The sequence below is a fragment of the Arvicanthis niloticus genome, chromosome 26 (genome assembly GCF_011762505.2).
Source record: "Arvicanthis niloticus isolate mArvNil1 chromosome 26, mArvNil1.pat.X, whole genome shotgun sequence".
NCBI classification, from domain to species: domain Eukaryota; kingdom Metazoa; phylum Chordata; class Mammalia; order Rodentia; family Muridae; genus Arvicanthis; species Arvicanthis niloticus.
The window spans coordinates 10,769,498-10,785,039 of record NC_133434.1 but is presented as its reverse complement, the minus strand read 5'-3'; the positions used below and the strand labels follow the sequence as shown (position 1 = coordinate 10,785,039).

At 44.9% G+C, this 15,542-nt stretch overlaps 1 protein-coding gene across 4 annotated transcripts in view; it reads left to right on the top strand.

Annotated features, from left to right (window-relative positions):
• Positions 1 to 15,542, top strand: part of Tbcel (tubulin folding cofactor E like) — a 57,131-nt gene that overhangs the window by 16,589 nt on the left and 25,000 nt on the right. For all 4 annotated transcript variants that reach the window (XM_076924802.1, XM_076924799.1, XM_076924798.1 and 1 more), the window contains exons 2-5: positions 4,452 to 4,601; positions 6,131 to 6,270; positions 11,549 to 11,730; positions 13,075 to 13,331. In XM_076924802.1, the coding sequence (XP_076780917.1) occupies positions 4,469 to 4,601; positions 6,131 to 6,270; positions 11,549 to 11,730; positions 13,075 to 13,331 (712 nt within the window). In that variant the 5' untranslated portion in view covers positions 4,452 to 4,468. The remainder of the gene's footprint in view (positions 1 to 4,451; positions 4,602 to 6,130; positions 6,271 to 11,548; positions 11,731 to 13,074; positions 13,332 to 15,542) is intronic.

Below are 15,542 nucleotides of genomic sequence, written 5' to 3'. Positions count from 1 at the left end.
CTCTTCCAGTCTACATTTCCTCATTTTTCAGGCTTCTTGGTTTTCAGCCTTCCTTTCCCACCTCCCGTTCCTCCTGAAACACAGCAGATCTGAGCAGATTTTGTTACACATCCATTTGGCCCTCCTAAGGTTCTGATTGGATGGCCAGGCAGGCATGTGTGCACCTGCATTGCTGCAAGGCTCTTCAGGAAGCAGCAGTAAAGGGGCCCGGGGTCACTCTGTAATCCCAGAGAGAATGCCGCATATTTTCATATCCTGAATAATTGCAAGAGGTTTTTGGGTTGTTTTGAGGATGATGGGGACCGAACCTGGGGTCTTGTATGTGCAAAGCAAGGACTGTCCCGAGCTATACCACTAGCCTTTTTATTAATAATTTTTATTTTGAGACAAAGCCTTATTAAGTTGGCCTAGAAATCACTTGTAGTCCAGGTTGTCTTAGACCTTAGAGTCTCCTGCCTTCGCCTCTCAAGTAGTGAGGATTATAGGCCGGCTCCAGCAGGCCTGGCTTTGAAAGAGTTCTTCTCAGGCCTGTAGACTTTCAAGTCCCCACAACTGTTTGTTTATCCCTGGGCTCTTATCCTCACATGAACGAGTGTTTTCCCTTTACATTGCTGTGCGTTCTCTGTTTCAATTGTGTCCAAGTTAGTTGCTCCTGAGTTACATAGGCGGAAGTGCTTCAGAAGCCTCCAGCTCAAAGATGCCACTCAAACACAGACCTGTATTGCCACAGTGACAGTCGGCCTTCCCCACACTTTAGTCTTCTGAACTGCCAATTATATGGAAGACGACAGTGTAATTTCTCCAATTGCCTTGTTAACTGTTTCTAAAACATTGCACTGGTGTTCTGCTTGAGACAGCATTTGATAAGACCAGTGGAGCCTTTCACTAGTGGCAGAGCACCGGCCTGTGTTGTGTGCTGTTGATGGTGGTGAGTTTACATAAACAAAGAACCTGTCCATCAGAGAGTTCCTGAAGCCACGGTAGCCCTATTCAGACACCTGTCACTCCTTGGGTCTGTGGAATAAACTAGATCAGTGTCAGAAAGTGTAGATCAATGTCAGATAGTCATAAGTCTAAAACAGGTGCCTACTGTAAGCTTACAAAGGGGTTCAATGGAGTGCAGCCCAGTACTCAAGGTGTTTCCAAGGTGACCTATTATATACTCCACAGGTGTAAATTATACAGGTAACACGCTTGTTCCATGAATAGGCATGTAGTCAGTGAACATGTGTGTTCTAAACATCTCAACCGAGTCTACAAAGGCCAGTAAATATGCTTGGTTGTGGTTGAAGACATGCAGTCTAATGGCTACTTCTATGTCCTTGCTTTTTTCTCCTTTAAATTCTTGCTACAAACCTGAGGGGGAGTTCAGATCTTCCATGTGACAGGTTAGGAACTAGTTCATGTATACCTAGTCTGTGAGAAGCATGAACTTGCGGTGTCCATGGGTTTTCCACCTCATCAGAATGTCCATCTGGAGTAAACAGAGTGTAGAGTGTGGAGCTTTACTGCATGCAGCCTTGGAATGCCAGTTGTAACACACTGGCCGTCTCTCCAGTGCCCCTGTGATCCAGGAGTCAGAAGATCAGGGCTTTGTAAAACTTTGTCTGCTTGTCACTCCTCTCATCCAAGGAATTTTCATTCCCTCAGTATGTAGATAGATAAAATATATAAACCAAACATTTTCTGAAAATCAGAAAGATTTATTTTAAAACAATTACTTGGCATACATGTAATTTTACCATTTAGTGAAGGAAGAGATCAAATCTGCCACTAAGTAGATGGATATGCTTATGTTTACAGAAAGATTTAAATGCTGGCTGACATATTTGCCACTGCCGGAGGTTGAGCGTCTTGCTGTTAGTCACAACGCTATTAAGTGGTGGAAACTGAGTGGGGTTTAATCTACTGTCTTCCCACAGTCTCTGCCATCTCCACTCAGCACTGTAGACTTGAGTGGTTTTAGTACTCGGAAGCATTGACCAAGCCTTTGCTGGATACGGCATGCCGCACTTGATGCTCTGAGTTAGTACCGGAAGATACAGAATTCCACAGTTCTCTTCCCTGTATAATTTAATGGTAGAGTTATTATAATAGCCTGAGAAAAAGAGCCAGCATTGACTTATTTAACTGTATAAGCACAAGGAAAGCAGTGTTGCTACGGTGAAGTAAACGGCAGCATTCACAGTGAGCGACCGGAAGCTAAGCTATCTGGTAGCCGTCTGACAGTGTCTGAGAAACCCTTTGGGGTCTGTGCCCGTTGGTGTCTCCTGGTCCTTCGCCTCCCTAGCTAATGTGTAACTGCATTCGAGTCTCTAGTTGGTTTTAGTGATTTTTATTTTTTAAATTTTACTTTTGATGTGCATGAGTGTTTGCTTACATATGTGTGTGTGTGTGTGCAGCACGAGCATGCCTGGTGCCCAAGGATGCCAGATGAGGGGGGTTGGAGCCCCTAGAACTGGAGTTACAGTTTTGAGCTGCCATGTCAGTGTTCGGAACCAAACCAGGTCCTCTGGGAGAGCATTGGGCATTGTTAAGCACTGAGCAGTCTCTCCAACCAGTCTCTATTAGTTTGAGGAGGAAACGGTGATGGTTGTCCCTGGCTTTCTGTTCTAGCTACCGAGGGGCACCATCCCATCTTCCTTCACTTCTCATCAGTCCTGGCCGGGGGCTGTGCCCTCTGCTGTGCTTGTTCCTGCTCCTTTTCTTTGTGACTCACTGCCTCCTCTGTCTCTGGGGCCCCATAGTTCTTTTGTCTCTGTAGTCCTCATAACATGTCCTATGTTAAGGTTGACATCTGAGTCTCCATCTTTAGCCAACCTTTGTCAACTAACTTTATAATGTTTCTCAGAGTATCATCAAGTGCCCCACACTGTCCACGGAAGAGGTGCAGTTCATCATACCTTGACTAGTTAAACGTACTAGTTAACGATCAGCACCAGAAACCCAAGGCTTAGCCTTACATCCCACCTCCCCTTCTGCCAGCTCCTGCAGTTCCTCCAAACCTTGCTCTCTAAAGCCGTCTTGATCCTCTCACGCTCAGTGAGTGCATTCTGGGATATTAACTCAGGCCTTCATCATCATGCCCGTGTAGTTACAGCGTCTTCCTAGCTACTTTGCTCTTGGCCCTGGTTCCGTCATATCTGTGATATACTCAAGCACCAAGAGGAGTTTACAAAAAACAAACAACTTACATTTCCCTCCTCCAAAGCCAGCTCTTTCCCAGTCTGCTCAGCTACTAATGGAGAATGCAGTGGTTCCTGCCTGTAGCTGCTTTGCCAGCCCCAGGTTCCTCGGAGTCATTCATAGCCACTGTGCACTCCCGCCGCTGCCTTTGCTTCTTCTCATTCTCCATCCTCCTTTTTATTGATTCATTTAAAGAGTATTGTGGTGGCTGATGGCTGGAGATTAATTGTCGATCCCTGTATCCTGGCTGATACACCACACAGCATAGGCCAGGCTCTGAAGGTAGTGGGTTATCGGACTGTCAGAAGTCACTGTGTTTAGTATTCGCTCCTTTGATATGTACATAAGTGCAGAGAAAATGCTAGAGTTCCTGAGTGCTTAGGCCCTTAGGTAAGATTAAATAGAGAAAACTTTACCTAAATTCAGCACCAGAAGAAATAGCACTCTTTATCAGGTAGGCTTAGGTCCAGTAAGTGACCAGGAAATGGGGCATAGTGTATGTTAAAGTAGATTATTATCTGTCCCTGGAATCCCAAAGGTATCTGCCAGTCTGAGCTCAGGTCAGTGGAGTGTTTGGGGGCCTGGCTCCCTTTTGCTTATGTTTTCTTTCCTCAGACTTATTTCCTGGACCCATAATCCCATAAGGCATCTCCATGCATCAAAAGAACAAAGGAGGACAGGAAGTAGTCAGATGGAAGGCGCTGTCTGTCTTAAAGTTTTCCGGAAACTACCACATATTTCTATCCTGTCAGCCACAGCTCAGTCAGACATTTCTAAAGACAAGTATACATGTCTGTGTACGTGTGCATATGCACAACACACACACACACACACACACACACACACACACAGAGGGAGGGGGTTCTGTTACTGTGGAGAAAGAGAAAATTTTAAAAGGCATTATTAGAGGATTCACATGAACTATTCATATTTAGTCTGATGTTTAGTCTGCACCATCTTGTTCAGCGATTTTTCAAATTACTATATGTATCTTATAAACAAACCAACCAAAGATGTTCTTGTGACCCATGGTTGGAAGAACCACCCTCCTCTAAATGCTGGACTACTTTTTAGTGATATAGCACACACCATGCTGTGTGATCATTGCTTCCTCTGGACATTGTGGCGTCCCAGCACAGTAGAAGTTTACCTGACGAAGCAGCATGTTGCCCACTCCTCCAGAGCCCAGCATCCTTCCTCATAAACAAGAAACAGTTCTTACAGGAAGAAGTAGATAATTTTGATGATTTCCTGGTTTCTTACAGACTTTTCAGAAAAGAAGATGGACCAGCCTAGTGGAAGAAGTTTCATGCAAGTATTATGTGAAAAATACAGTCCTGAAAACTTCCCTTACCGCCGCGGCCCTGGGATGGGAGTCCACGTCCCAGCCACTCCTCAGGGCTCTCCTATGAAAGGTAAGGAAGGTAGAACAAAGAATTTGTTGGCAGTTCTCTAGGCTGGATCACAGCATCACCTTATTTGTGAATGAGTGCCTTCATTTTGAATTCTGAGTCAGATGGTCATCACTGCATGCTCTGATTGCAGTGTATTCTTAAAGAGCCTCAGAGACCTGATTCTTCCAGATTGGCCAGAGGCATCTTAGTTGTCCTTTCCAGGCAAGACTCATACTTAGGGGATAATACTTTAAGTGCATACCCTTTCAAGCAACGTGGAGGGTACAGAACAGTTCAGGCCGGCCTGTGCCCTTGAGGACCTCTGAGGGTTCTTGGATTAGATTACAGGACAGTCACGTTTCTGAAGCTGCAACGCAGTGTAGCTTATGTTGAGCCAAATGAAAACCACAGTGACTGAGAATGAAATTTAGAAGATAGTATTATCAGGAAAGGTTTCAAAGGTTCACTAGTCCTTGGAGAATGTGGAGTGTGGTTAGGAGGAGACAAAGGCATTCTAGGAGAGGGAAGTGTGTGGGGTGGGTTGTTTCTAGCCTTTGTAGCTCAGCTGACCATAACAGATTTTAGCAGTAGTTCTCTGTAATTAAAGGTAGTTCATAGGGAATTGCTGTTTTATTCCAGCACAGAGTCTGCTGACAGTCATTTCTCAATATGACTGTCTTCCACTCTATAGAAATAGACGTCTGAGTTGGCAGTTTGTCACCCAGGCTATGTTCTACATCTGAGAAATTTGATACTAAATAGTACTTAGTAGAAAAACCATATAATTCAAGGTTTCAAGTTAGAAATCATGACCTTCAGGTGGCCTTGTTTTTTTTCCAAGTGGGAGAAAGTGGTTGAGCTGTCACATTTATCCGTTTCATAAGATAGAGATAGTGGGGTTCTGACACATGCACGTTAGAGACATGCACATGTTATTCTGCAGACCCGATTTTTGCATATTTCAGACTCTGAAGCCTTTTCTCCAATTAGGAATTTATTTTTAAAGAAGGATATACTTTCATAAGGGAAATCTGTTAATACACGAGTGTAAAATGAATATTTGATAGGCAGGAATGAAAGAAATAGCATTTGATTGTCTTCCCATACGTGAGGAAGATGGAACACACCAGCTTGAGTTGACAGAGGTGGCTCGGCAGATAAATCGTTAGTGTTTGAGATGACATTTAAACGGAGCATTAGAGAGAAACGAGTGAGGCAGACTGCTTTAGAACTGCAGAAGTAAGGTCAGTCGGTGGTGGTGTAAGACACGAGTTACCTGGGATTGATGTGGGCAAGATGACAGTGAGGTGTTGCTGGTGACTGGAGATAGGCAGCTGGGAGCAGAGTGGAGGAGACTGTGGAGGGAGGCCAGCACCTCTGAGCTCCTCCTGGCTCAGATTTGACTTTCTCTTGATGATTCAAGGCCCCAAGACCCTGTTGGAATACAGAAGATAGAGGTTTGTTTCCCTGTGATTCCTGGGGGCTAACAAACATAGGCAAGAGCTAGGCCGAGTGCGTGCAGCACGTGTTTTGTGTTTCCAATGCTTCAGATCGCCTCAACCTCCCGAGTGTGCTCGTGTTGAACAGCTGCGGGATTACCTGTGCAGGAGATGAAAGAGAAATTGCAGCCTTCTGCGCTCACGTGTCAGAACTCGATCTTTCTGACAACAAGCTCCAGGACTGGCATGAGGTAAAGTTTGTGCATCACCACGTCTGGGGAATGCGCTGCTAACCATTACGTTCTTGCTTTTGTTACTTTATATCCTGCTGACGATGGCCCTTACTTGAGACTCTGGCCATCTCCATGTGTCAAGGTCAACAGCAAGCCGCCAGCTACTGGTAAATTTTCAGTTGTGCTTATGGCTGTGACCCTGCTTTTATTGGTGTGAGTAGCATGGAGACGTTTTATTCCAGGCATTGCATCGAAAGGTTACTGCGTCTTCAGAAGCTTCGATTGCTAACAGCGGTTTTTCTGTCTCTCAGCCCCCTGTCCTCTGCTCGCGCCCTGCTCATGCTTCTCTCTCTCTGCAGACTGCCGTAGAAGTGCTTCTGCTGAAGCCAAGACTGGAGTCCTTTTCTTGTTACTGAAATCTGTGACAAATCCTCAGAACTTCCCTTATGTTAATCAAGTGTGGAGTAGTTTGACCTCAGAGTAACTCAACTACATAGCAATGATGTCTCAAGATTCCTTCTTGTTATTATTACCACTACCTACCTGATTGAAACATTGCCTGATAGAAACCACCACGGAGTATAAACCAGCCTGCCCCCGTTCATTCTCTTGCCTTAGATTACACTCCTTATCTTTGCTCTGGCTCTTTGGAGACATTTGCAAAGTGGGTTTGCCACGCCTGTGGTATCTGGTCACCTCCATCATTGCACCGCAGGCTGCTATGGTAAAGCGTCATGCTGGACTCTGCTGTACGGCGCCCTTCCCTCCATCTTCCTTGTTTAGCAACCAAGGTCTGAATCCTGAGGAAGGACCCTCACCACACAGCTCTGCTGTTTCTAGACCTTTCCATCTGTCTTTAGCCTCGCACTGCCATTCACAGCACACCATGAGCACGAAGCTTGCATGGTGAGCACGTAGCATGGCAGCTTCCTCGCTTTCGTCATGCCAATTCCACCGTTCTCTTTCCTGTCATGTGCTGGCCTCTGCCTGGGTTGCTGTCTCTGCGTCAGATTCCCCTGGCCCTCCCGCAGAGCACCTGTGCCCACGGCTGCAGGGGGATTTATCCCAGCGAGGTATGGTCACTTGCTGACTCCTAGAGATGTGAGCTTGGTGCTGATGGTGATTTCTGTCTTGTTACAGACACACTAGGGTCAGATGTCTGTTGCCTGTGTTAAGGGATGACTGACTGCATCTATGGATTGGTGAAGTCCACTTGCTGCAACTCTTTCTGTGACCTCCCAGAATTCACCTGGTCCTCTAGTGCTCCCCCTCACCCATCAGTATATACTGGTCATTAGCCATTGAAATGCTTTGTAGCTACCAAGTGTTACACAAATCCTAAAACAGCTTTCTTATTTAAGAAAAAATGAAGAATACTGCTTGTTCGCTTTTTCTTATGTCTGTTCCACTGTCCTATTTAATCTGATGTGTGTGTGTGTGTTTGTGTGTGTGTGTGTGTGAGACTTAGTGATAGTTCCTGTTTTGATAGGATTTTTATCAAAATTCTTGAATGTTCTCTCTGGTTTATAAGTGAAGTGCAGATTCCTGGGGCTGCTCAAGAGGTAGCTTTTATGCATACATTCATCTGTTTGCCTGTGTAAACTACATATCTCACTGCTCACAAATCGCACTCTGTATTTTCTTGGCCCTCTGAGACACGCAGTCACCAGGCATGATCTACCCACGCTGCCCAGGTGCAGAAAAAGCCAGTCACCTTGCTAACCCTCAGACCCATGACTGTCCTGGACCCTGCTGCTGAAACCCTGACTCTCCAGAGTTGGGTAGACTTTTGGTCTACTGCCCTGCCATTGGGAGTGGGGAGGTGTGCAGACCACACCCTCCCCTGATTCCATTTCCTGCTGAAGCCTCTAAATTTGTTGTTAGGGAGATTTAAAATTGCATGCAGGCTGTGTTTTTGCCTCTGCTTTGAATATGTACCCGAGCTCCTGCTTACTGGCTAGCAGTTTGACAATGCTGTAATTGCACTTCAGAAGGGAGCTGTCTGGAGGATGGACCGGCACACAGAGCTTAAGCTAGGACCTGGGCTGTTTTCTCTATGCCAGCAAAGGTCTGCGTTATTTCCAGGACCGCATCGCGTCCAGCCAGGGACTGACTGCACATTGTGTTTGAGATGTCTGTGCACTTCTTCTGAGCATCCTCCTGTGTACTTGGTAGTGTTGCTGCTCTTGCTTTCAGGTTTCCCTTCCAGTTTATTCTGGTTTTCACCATTCCTTGTAATCCTCCTTGTTCTTAACTGTAGTTGATCCCAGTCTTTAAGTGTCAGAGCAGAAAGAGACTGGAGAAGAACCAACAGCAAAAGATTCTGATTATTTTCCTTGAAACTCTTCACCAGGCTACAAGTGCTCCCTAGGTCACTGGGTTTAAGACATCACATTTCAGCTCCCTTACAACCCATGCATCTAATTATGAAAAAGACTGTTTGTCCCAAGACATCAACCCATTTGAATTGAGCCTGCCTTAGCATAGCAGTGTGGAACGAAGTAACGTAGTATGGTCTTGGGGTTTTCTGAGTGGTCGCTAACATTACAGGTAATGAGCCATTTCTTTTGTTTTATGCTTTTAGCTGCTATATATCTCAAGGCTAAAACACATATGGGTGAGAAATGCAATACTTGGGAAGGAGGGAAGTGTGTCTGTCTACCTTTCTTAATTGGGCACCTGTATATAAAGCAATTGTGGTTTTTAGCTATTGACTTGAATTTTTGGCTGGGTAGAATTTTGTCCAACCTTTTCCAATGTATCTCTCCACCACTCTTTTTCTTATCACAACCATTTTATAAAAGAAACTGAATAAAGTATTCGAGAGGAGGGAGGAGTTAGCAGTCAAGTGAGGCAGAGAAAAGCTTGGGCATAAATTACAGATTTTATCATCAGTCTCTTTTCCATTTTCCTTACACCTTTGGTTTCCTCCTTTATAGATGCCAGGGTTGGGGCCTGGGAAACCCTGGAGCTGCAGGGGCCTCAGAGCTGCTTCAAGCCGTTCACCTTTGCACATGACCAAGCTCAGCTCGTTCCAGCCAGGGGACTTTTTTTTTTTTTTTTTTTTTTTTTTTTATTTAAAGACACCAAGTGAAGAGCTGTCTTAGAAACTCAGTGGAGTGTGTCACCTTTGCTGTTGGGAAATTTTTCCATTATAAGTAAAAAAAAAAAATTGTTTTCAAGACAGGGTTTCTTTCCTGGCTGTCCTGGAACTCACTCTGTAGGCCAGGCTGGCCTCAAACTCACAGAGATCCGCCTGCCTCTGCCTCCTGAATGCTGGGATTAAAGGTGTGGACCACACCCAGCTTCATAAATGAATTTGTATCAGTCTAATCATCACTGTGTTTTCCTGACTCTTATCCTCAGTGTGAGGTTACACAGGAAGCTGCTTTGATCTTTATACTTTAAAAGAAAATACATATTTCTAACACATAACTTTTCCTGCCTGATTTTGTCCAGTTTAGTGTTTGGGGACGTACACAGTGTCCTCACTGGACACTCGGCCGTTGGCCAGCATAGATGGTAAAAGAGCATCGCATAGCCCTTAGCTTGAAAGAGCCTAGAATTTGCTTTCCAACCTTTTAAGTTACTCATCTTTTATTATAGGAATATAGAGGGATGAGCGAGCAGATTTTGGAGGAGGATTTGTGTGGAGAAGGATTTAACTGGAGTTGTGCTTTTGTTTGAAGTTATTAAGCAGAATTTCATACACCCCGCCCCAAAAGAGGCCATTGTCCTCTGTGTGAAAGTCCTCGGTATTTATTTCATTGTTGACCCCTTCAGAGCTGTTAAGCGGTGTGTAGTCACCGCCTAGATTTCAGATTCTAGCCGCACACTGCATTGTGGTTTGGTAACACTCACCCACAGCAGTGACTGCAAGAGGCTCTTCTCAGCCTGCACAGACCCCTCAGGCGTTAGACGGCAGCTCAGTGCATCTTCCTGTTCCGTAGCTCACTTCTTCATTTGTGTAACACTTAGTGTACAGAATGGATGAGCAGTGAATGTGAAGGCTCTCCCCTCTGACAGACTTCTGAGCGCCATCCTGGAGTTAATCTTCTCACAGAACTGAGCAGATGCTGTGGCCCTACGATGCTGCAGCTCACCTCTGTCTGTGGTCCTCTCTGCACCTCTCCACATCTCCTCCAGAGCTCTGAAAACAAACTGACACTCAGGTCTTATCCCTGAGTGACCATGTGCACCTCATTTAACCCTCCAAGTAGTCCTGAAACATCTGGGTACTCGCTCCATTTCACCAGTGAGGAAACAGACTTGGAAAAGTTAAGTGATGTGTCTGACACTAGTCAGCTAACAGTGTTGGAAACTGATTAGATCTAAGCCTTTCAACACTCTGAAACCAGTTCTAACTGCTCCTTTCTGACTCCCATGCCTCCTTAATCCATTTGCAGGCATTGGCCATCACTCCATGCTTCCTTCACTTGGTCCTTACTGACCTGACCGTGACAGCATCTCTGCAGTGGCTGTTCATTTTCTCCAGGTTATACTTGCGATATACTGTGGGACATTTTTAACATCTCTGAGCTTCAGTTATTTACTTGTCACAATAAAGAGACCCATCTGGCAGATTAAGAGTTAATGAGATAAGCTGTGTCAGGGCAGCTAGAACTGCAGAATAGTCAGTCAAGTCTCCTGCCCCACTTGTTTACACAGAAGTTGCTGAGTAAGCCATAAACTGGTGACCATCCTTCACTAACATCCATCTCTTTGTCCTATCTATCTATTATCATGTATCTATCTATTGATCTATATTGGATGTTTTGGGACTTTGAGTAAATACCTCTTAAAGTTTGATTTGTCTTGGAAACAAACTGAAGCACCCCTACGTGATGATGTCTCTCCAGTCAGTTTTGCACACACAGATCTTTCCTTCAGACTTAATGTGGTGTTGAGAATGGGAGGGAGAACACAGTCAAATGTGTGGCCTAATCTTAGCTCTTTAAAAATGTATAGACTGGAATGCCATCTAAATTATCCTTTTATGTTTCTTCGGCAAGAGCACACCATGCGGGGCAGCGTCAGGGCCTTGCTAATGATCACACAGGGACTCTGTCTGTGCCGCTGCCTCTCAGCTATGCTACTCCTTCTTGGAAACAGACTAAATTATTTGCCTCAATTTGTCGAAGTTCCTTCTGCTGCTCTGTAGGTGCCTTTGCTAAGTGGTACTCTCTGGGGTAAAAGGCCCTTCACCTGGACCCACTCACTCAGGCCCGAATAAACGGGATTGTTTTTTCAAAGCTCCAATTGCTGCCCTGTTAAAGCCTCTCTCTTTTCTCTGCAGGTCAGTAAGATCGTGTCAAATGTTCCTCAGCTGGAGTTCCTCAACCTGAGTTCCAATCCCCTGAGTCTGTCAGTTTTAGAAAGAACATGTGCTGGGTCCTTCTCTGGGGTTCGCAAACTTGTCCTCAACAACAGCAAAGCATCATGGGAAACAGTGCACACGATACTGCAGGAGTTACCAGAGTAAGCCCATCGAGCGTGGGGGGCGGGGCACAGGCACATGTCGCCATCCATGTCTCTGCATAGAATTTCTGCTGATGTTTCACCTCAGAACTCTAGAGCTGTAGAGAATGAGAAGCTTCAGAAAAATGAAATGACTGGAGCGAGGGTATGGGATGACCTGCTCACCTTTCCAGGGGCATAGCTGGGCGACACGGAATGGCGTCTTTCCCGAGAAAGCACCATGAGAAGCACTTGTCACCAGAGCATCTCAGCCTTTCTCCACTTTAATCTTCTGATTACCCAGCTTAAGAACTGTGCTTTAGCCCTTTGCTCTGGAAGGAAGAAAATGCTAGGGTCCCTAAATATGGTGATGCTGAGATGCTCGATTCAGTAATCTTAGAAAGAAATCATACTTTGGGCTGTCAGTTCAGAAATGTTCTGTGTGTGTCTGTTTATGCTCATATCCATGCAGAGGAAACCTCTGACAGTAAGAAATGAGGCTGTAGTTTTTTGATTGTTTAAATATAAAAATTATCCAAGATCCCCAGACTCTCCCCTCACCCCACTTGCTGTACCTGACAATCTAATGAGCTTTCTTCACTGGGTAGAGCTTCCAGCATGGCATCAAATTGATTGTTTGAGACAGGGCCTCATGAAGCCCAGGCTGGCCTCAAACTCACTCTGCGCTGAGGCTGGCCTTGAACAGCTCACTCTCCTTGTGCCACCTTTCAGATGTTAGAATGGCTTGTGTGTACCACTGGATGTGACAGTTGAATTAACTTTTAAATTCAGACGTCACAGTCACATGTTAACCATGAGACTTTGACAAGCCCTTAATATCTCTGGGTTCAGTTTCTTTGTCTGTAAAGTGGACGGCATTATATTAATGTTCCTGGAACAAGGCCTGGCATAGGGTAAGGATTTGGTAGTTACTGTTTCTTTTTATAAATATTTGTTCATGTTGTTTCTGGAATTTTCTTTCATTGCCTCTCCATTTTATTGAGTCTGTTTCTCCTCAGACACTGCAGACTCTGGTAAGCCAGGGATTGACCAAGCAGCAGCAGCTCCTGTCAGATGCTCGGGTCACACTAGATTTACTTTCCCAGCGATACCCTTTTCAGCTTCAGGAAAATAACTCTGTAATACATGCCAGAGTCTCACATATAGTGCACATTTATTTATTTTTAGTTTTAAAGTCCGGTTATCACTGAGTAGCCCAGGTTAGCCTCAAATTGATGCTTTTCCTGGCCCAGCCTCCTGGGCTTACTGCCACTTGGATCATGTGGTTATTGAATACATGGCAGTCTGTGTAACGGTCAGACTCAACTGCTCTAAACACTTGGCTGTCTCCTTTTCTCTCTGCAGCCTGGAGGAGCTCTTCCTGTGCCTTAATGACTATGAAACAGTGTCTTGTCCCTCTGTTTGCTGTCATTCCCTAAAGCTCCTACACATAACAGACAATAACCTCCAAGACTGGACTGAAATCCGAAAGCTGGGTGTAATGTTCCCTTCACTGGATACCCTGGTCCTGGCCAACAACCACTTGAATGCTATCGAGGAGCCCGCTGACTCCCTGGCTAGGTTGTTCCCTAATCTGCGGTCCATCAGCCTCCACAAGTCAGGTGAGACATAGGCTTGCCGCATTCTGTGTCAGACTGATCAAGCTCACGCATGGGAAAGGGTAACAGTGTGTTTCAGTCATAGCTGTGCAGGTAACGGGGTGGGGTTCTCGCAGGAACCAATGATCCACTTCATTAGGACAGTCCTTATCTTCATAAGTACTCTAAGAAGTCCTCAGGAACATAGACTTATAGTCATAATTTGGTCATATTATAAAAGAAGTAAAGTGAAATTGATGAAGTAGTTACTAAAAGACAGAGGAAAAAGAATTATAAGCTCGATCATCTTAACCTAGACGGAGGATAAGGAAGGAATCCTAGTCTGCTAGCCTTTCATAGTACTCGTCTATACCTCTCTGTTTTATTGCGGTTGAATTCTGTGCATTACAACTAAAGACCAGCTTTGGGTTCACAGCAAACTTAAGTAGAAAGTACAGATGGTGCCGGTGTATGTACAGCCCACCCCCACTATCTGCCTCCCACACCCACTCTATGTTTGTACAGTCCATCATTGAACTGATTCTGGCAAACATCCAAGAGTCCATTGTCTCCCTTAGGTACTCGTGGGCTCTAAGAAGTGAACACAACAGTTCCTCCACGTGGTGTGCACAGAGAAGCCATGTGCTCTCCTTGGTCTGCCTGTTTATCCTTCCAGTGCTGACCACCCGTGACCCCTGATCTTTCCATTGTCTCTGCACTCCCACCTTTGCCCAGGGTTGTTTACTTGTAGTCACATCATGCGGGGCTTCCTGTAGTCACATCATGTGGGGCTTCCTTAAATCAGTTCCTTTCACTTGGTAATTGACATTTGAGCCCCTCATGTCCTCTATGGCCTTCTGAGCACCGAGAAATTGTCCATTTTCTAGGTGTGCCGTCATTTCTCCAGCAGCTCCTGAAAGGCTTTTGTTTCTTTTCAAACTTGAACAGCTATGAATAAGGCTATGACTATCTGTGCTGATTTATAAACTTTTGATCTGTTTAGGAAAGTAATAAAAGTACAATACCTGAACCATACAGTTATGCTTAGTTATGTAAGAAACCCCAAAGTCTCAAAGCACTTGCGCTGTTTTCCATCTCCTCCAGCTGTGACTGAGCTGTGGGCCCTATGCTTGTCAGCTTCGGAGTGACAATGAGGTGCGCTTTGTCTTCTAATGACTGTCTTGGAGTGACCTTGGGAAAGAGTCTCTGTCTGCTTAGTTGCTGTCTGTTGTGTCTGTTGAGAGGTTTTTTACACTTTTAGTTACAGTGAGGTTGTGAGCTGGGTCATATGTAGTTGGGTCATTAGTTGTGTTGTGTTGTTGTAAGACACTACTCTTGGGAAGAAGAGAGCAAACACCCCAGATAAGGGACAGACAAAAGACCAAAGTACAGATACCATCAAAGTCCAACTTGATAAACCAGTGCATTTTATTGGGGTTATTTGTAGAAGTATGGGTGAGGGATGACTTACAAAAGAGAAATGACTCAAAGACAACACTGAAGTCCACCCAGCATGAGTGATAGGTTCCAAAACTGGGAACTCGGAGCACACTGAACAACCTGCAGGCAGCTTACCAATTTGGAAGGTATCTTTGTCCAAGTGCCTCAGCTGGTCTGAGTTTCTTCCAGGGAGCTCAGCTGCTCTTTATTTCTTCTAGACAGTTGTGGTGGTCTGAGCTTTAGCCAGGTTTAAACTCAGCAGTCTTCACTGTTTATACTCTTGGGGAAGGTGGGACCTAGTGAATCTGATCAGTTTCAGGGACTTCTTGAAGCTCTCTTGAGTTGTTTACTTCCTGTCTGAAGGAGCTTCCTTCCTTTTAGGATTTCACTTTCCTTTAGAGTGGTTCTGTTGTTCTGCCTCCCTGTGAATCTTATCCTAAGCATTTTCCACCAAGTTGGAAGAGTAACTAGAGGTAACTGCTAGAGGAAACAGGTTGAATTACTAGTCGGTTGTAAGTTGGGTTTTTGTTAGGTTACTAGTATTTGGTTATAGTTGGGCTTTTAGATTATTTGTTAGTTTGATGTAAGTTGATAGGCTGTTAGTATAGTTGAGTTTCTATTTAACTGTTTTCAGTTCTATAGGTTGAGCCTGGGCATTGTTTGTGTTAATCTATCAGTGAACTATATCCTTAGCCCTATTTTTACTTTTTATTTTGAGACAAGGTTTCACTAAGTTACCCAAGCCAGTCTTGAACCTAAGACCCTCATTCTTCAGCTCTTAAAGTAGCTGGTATA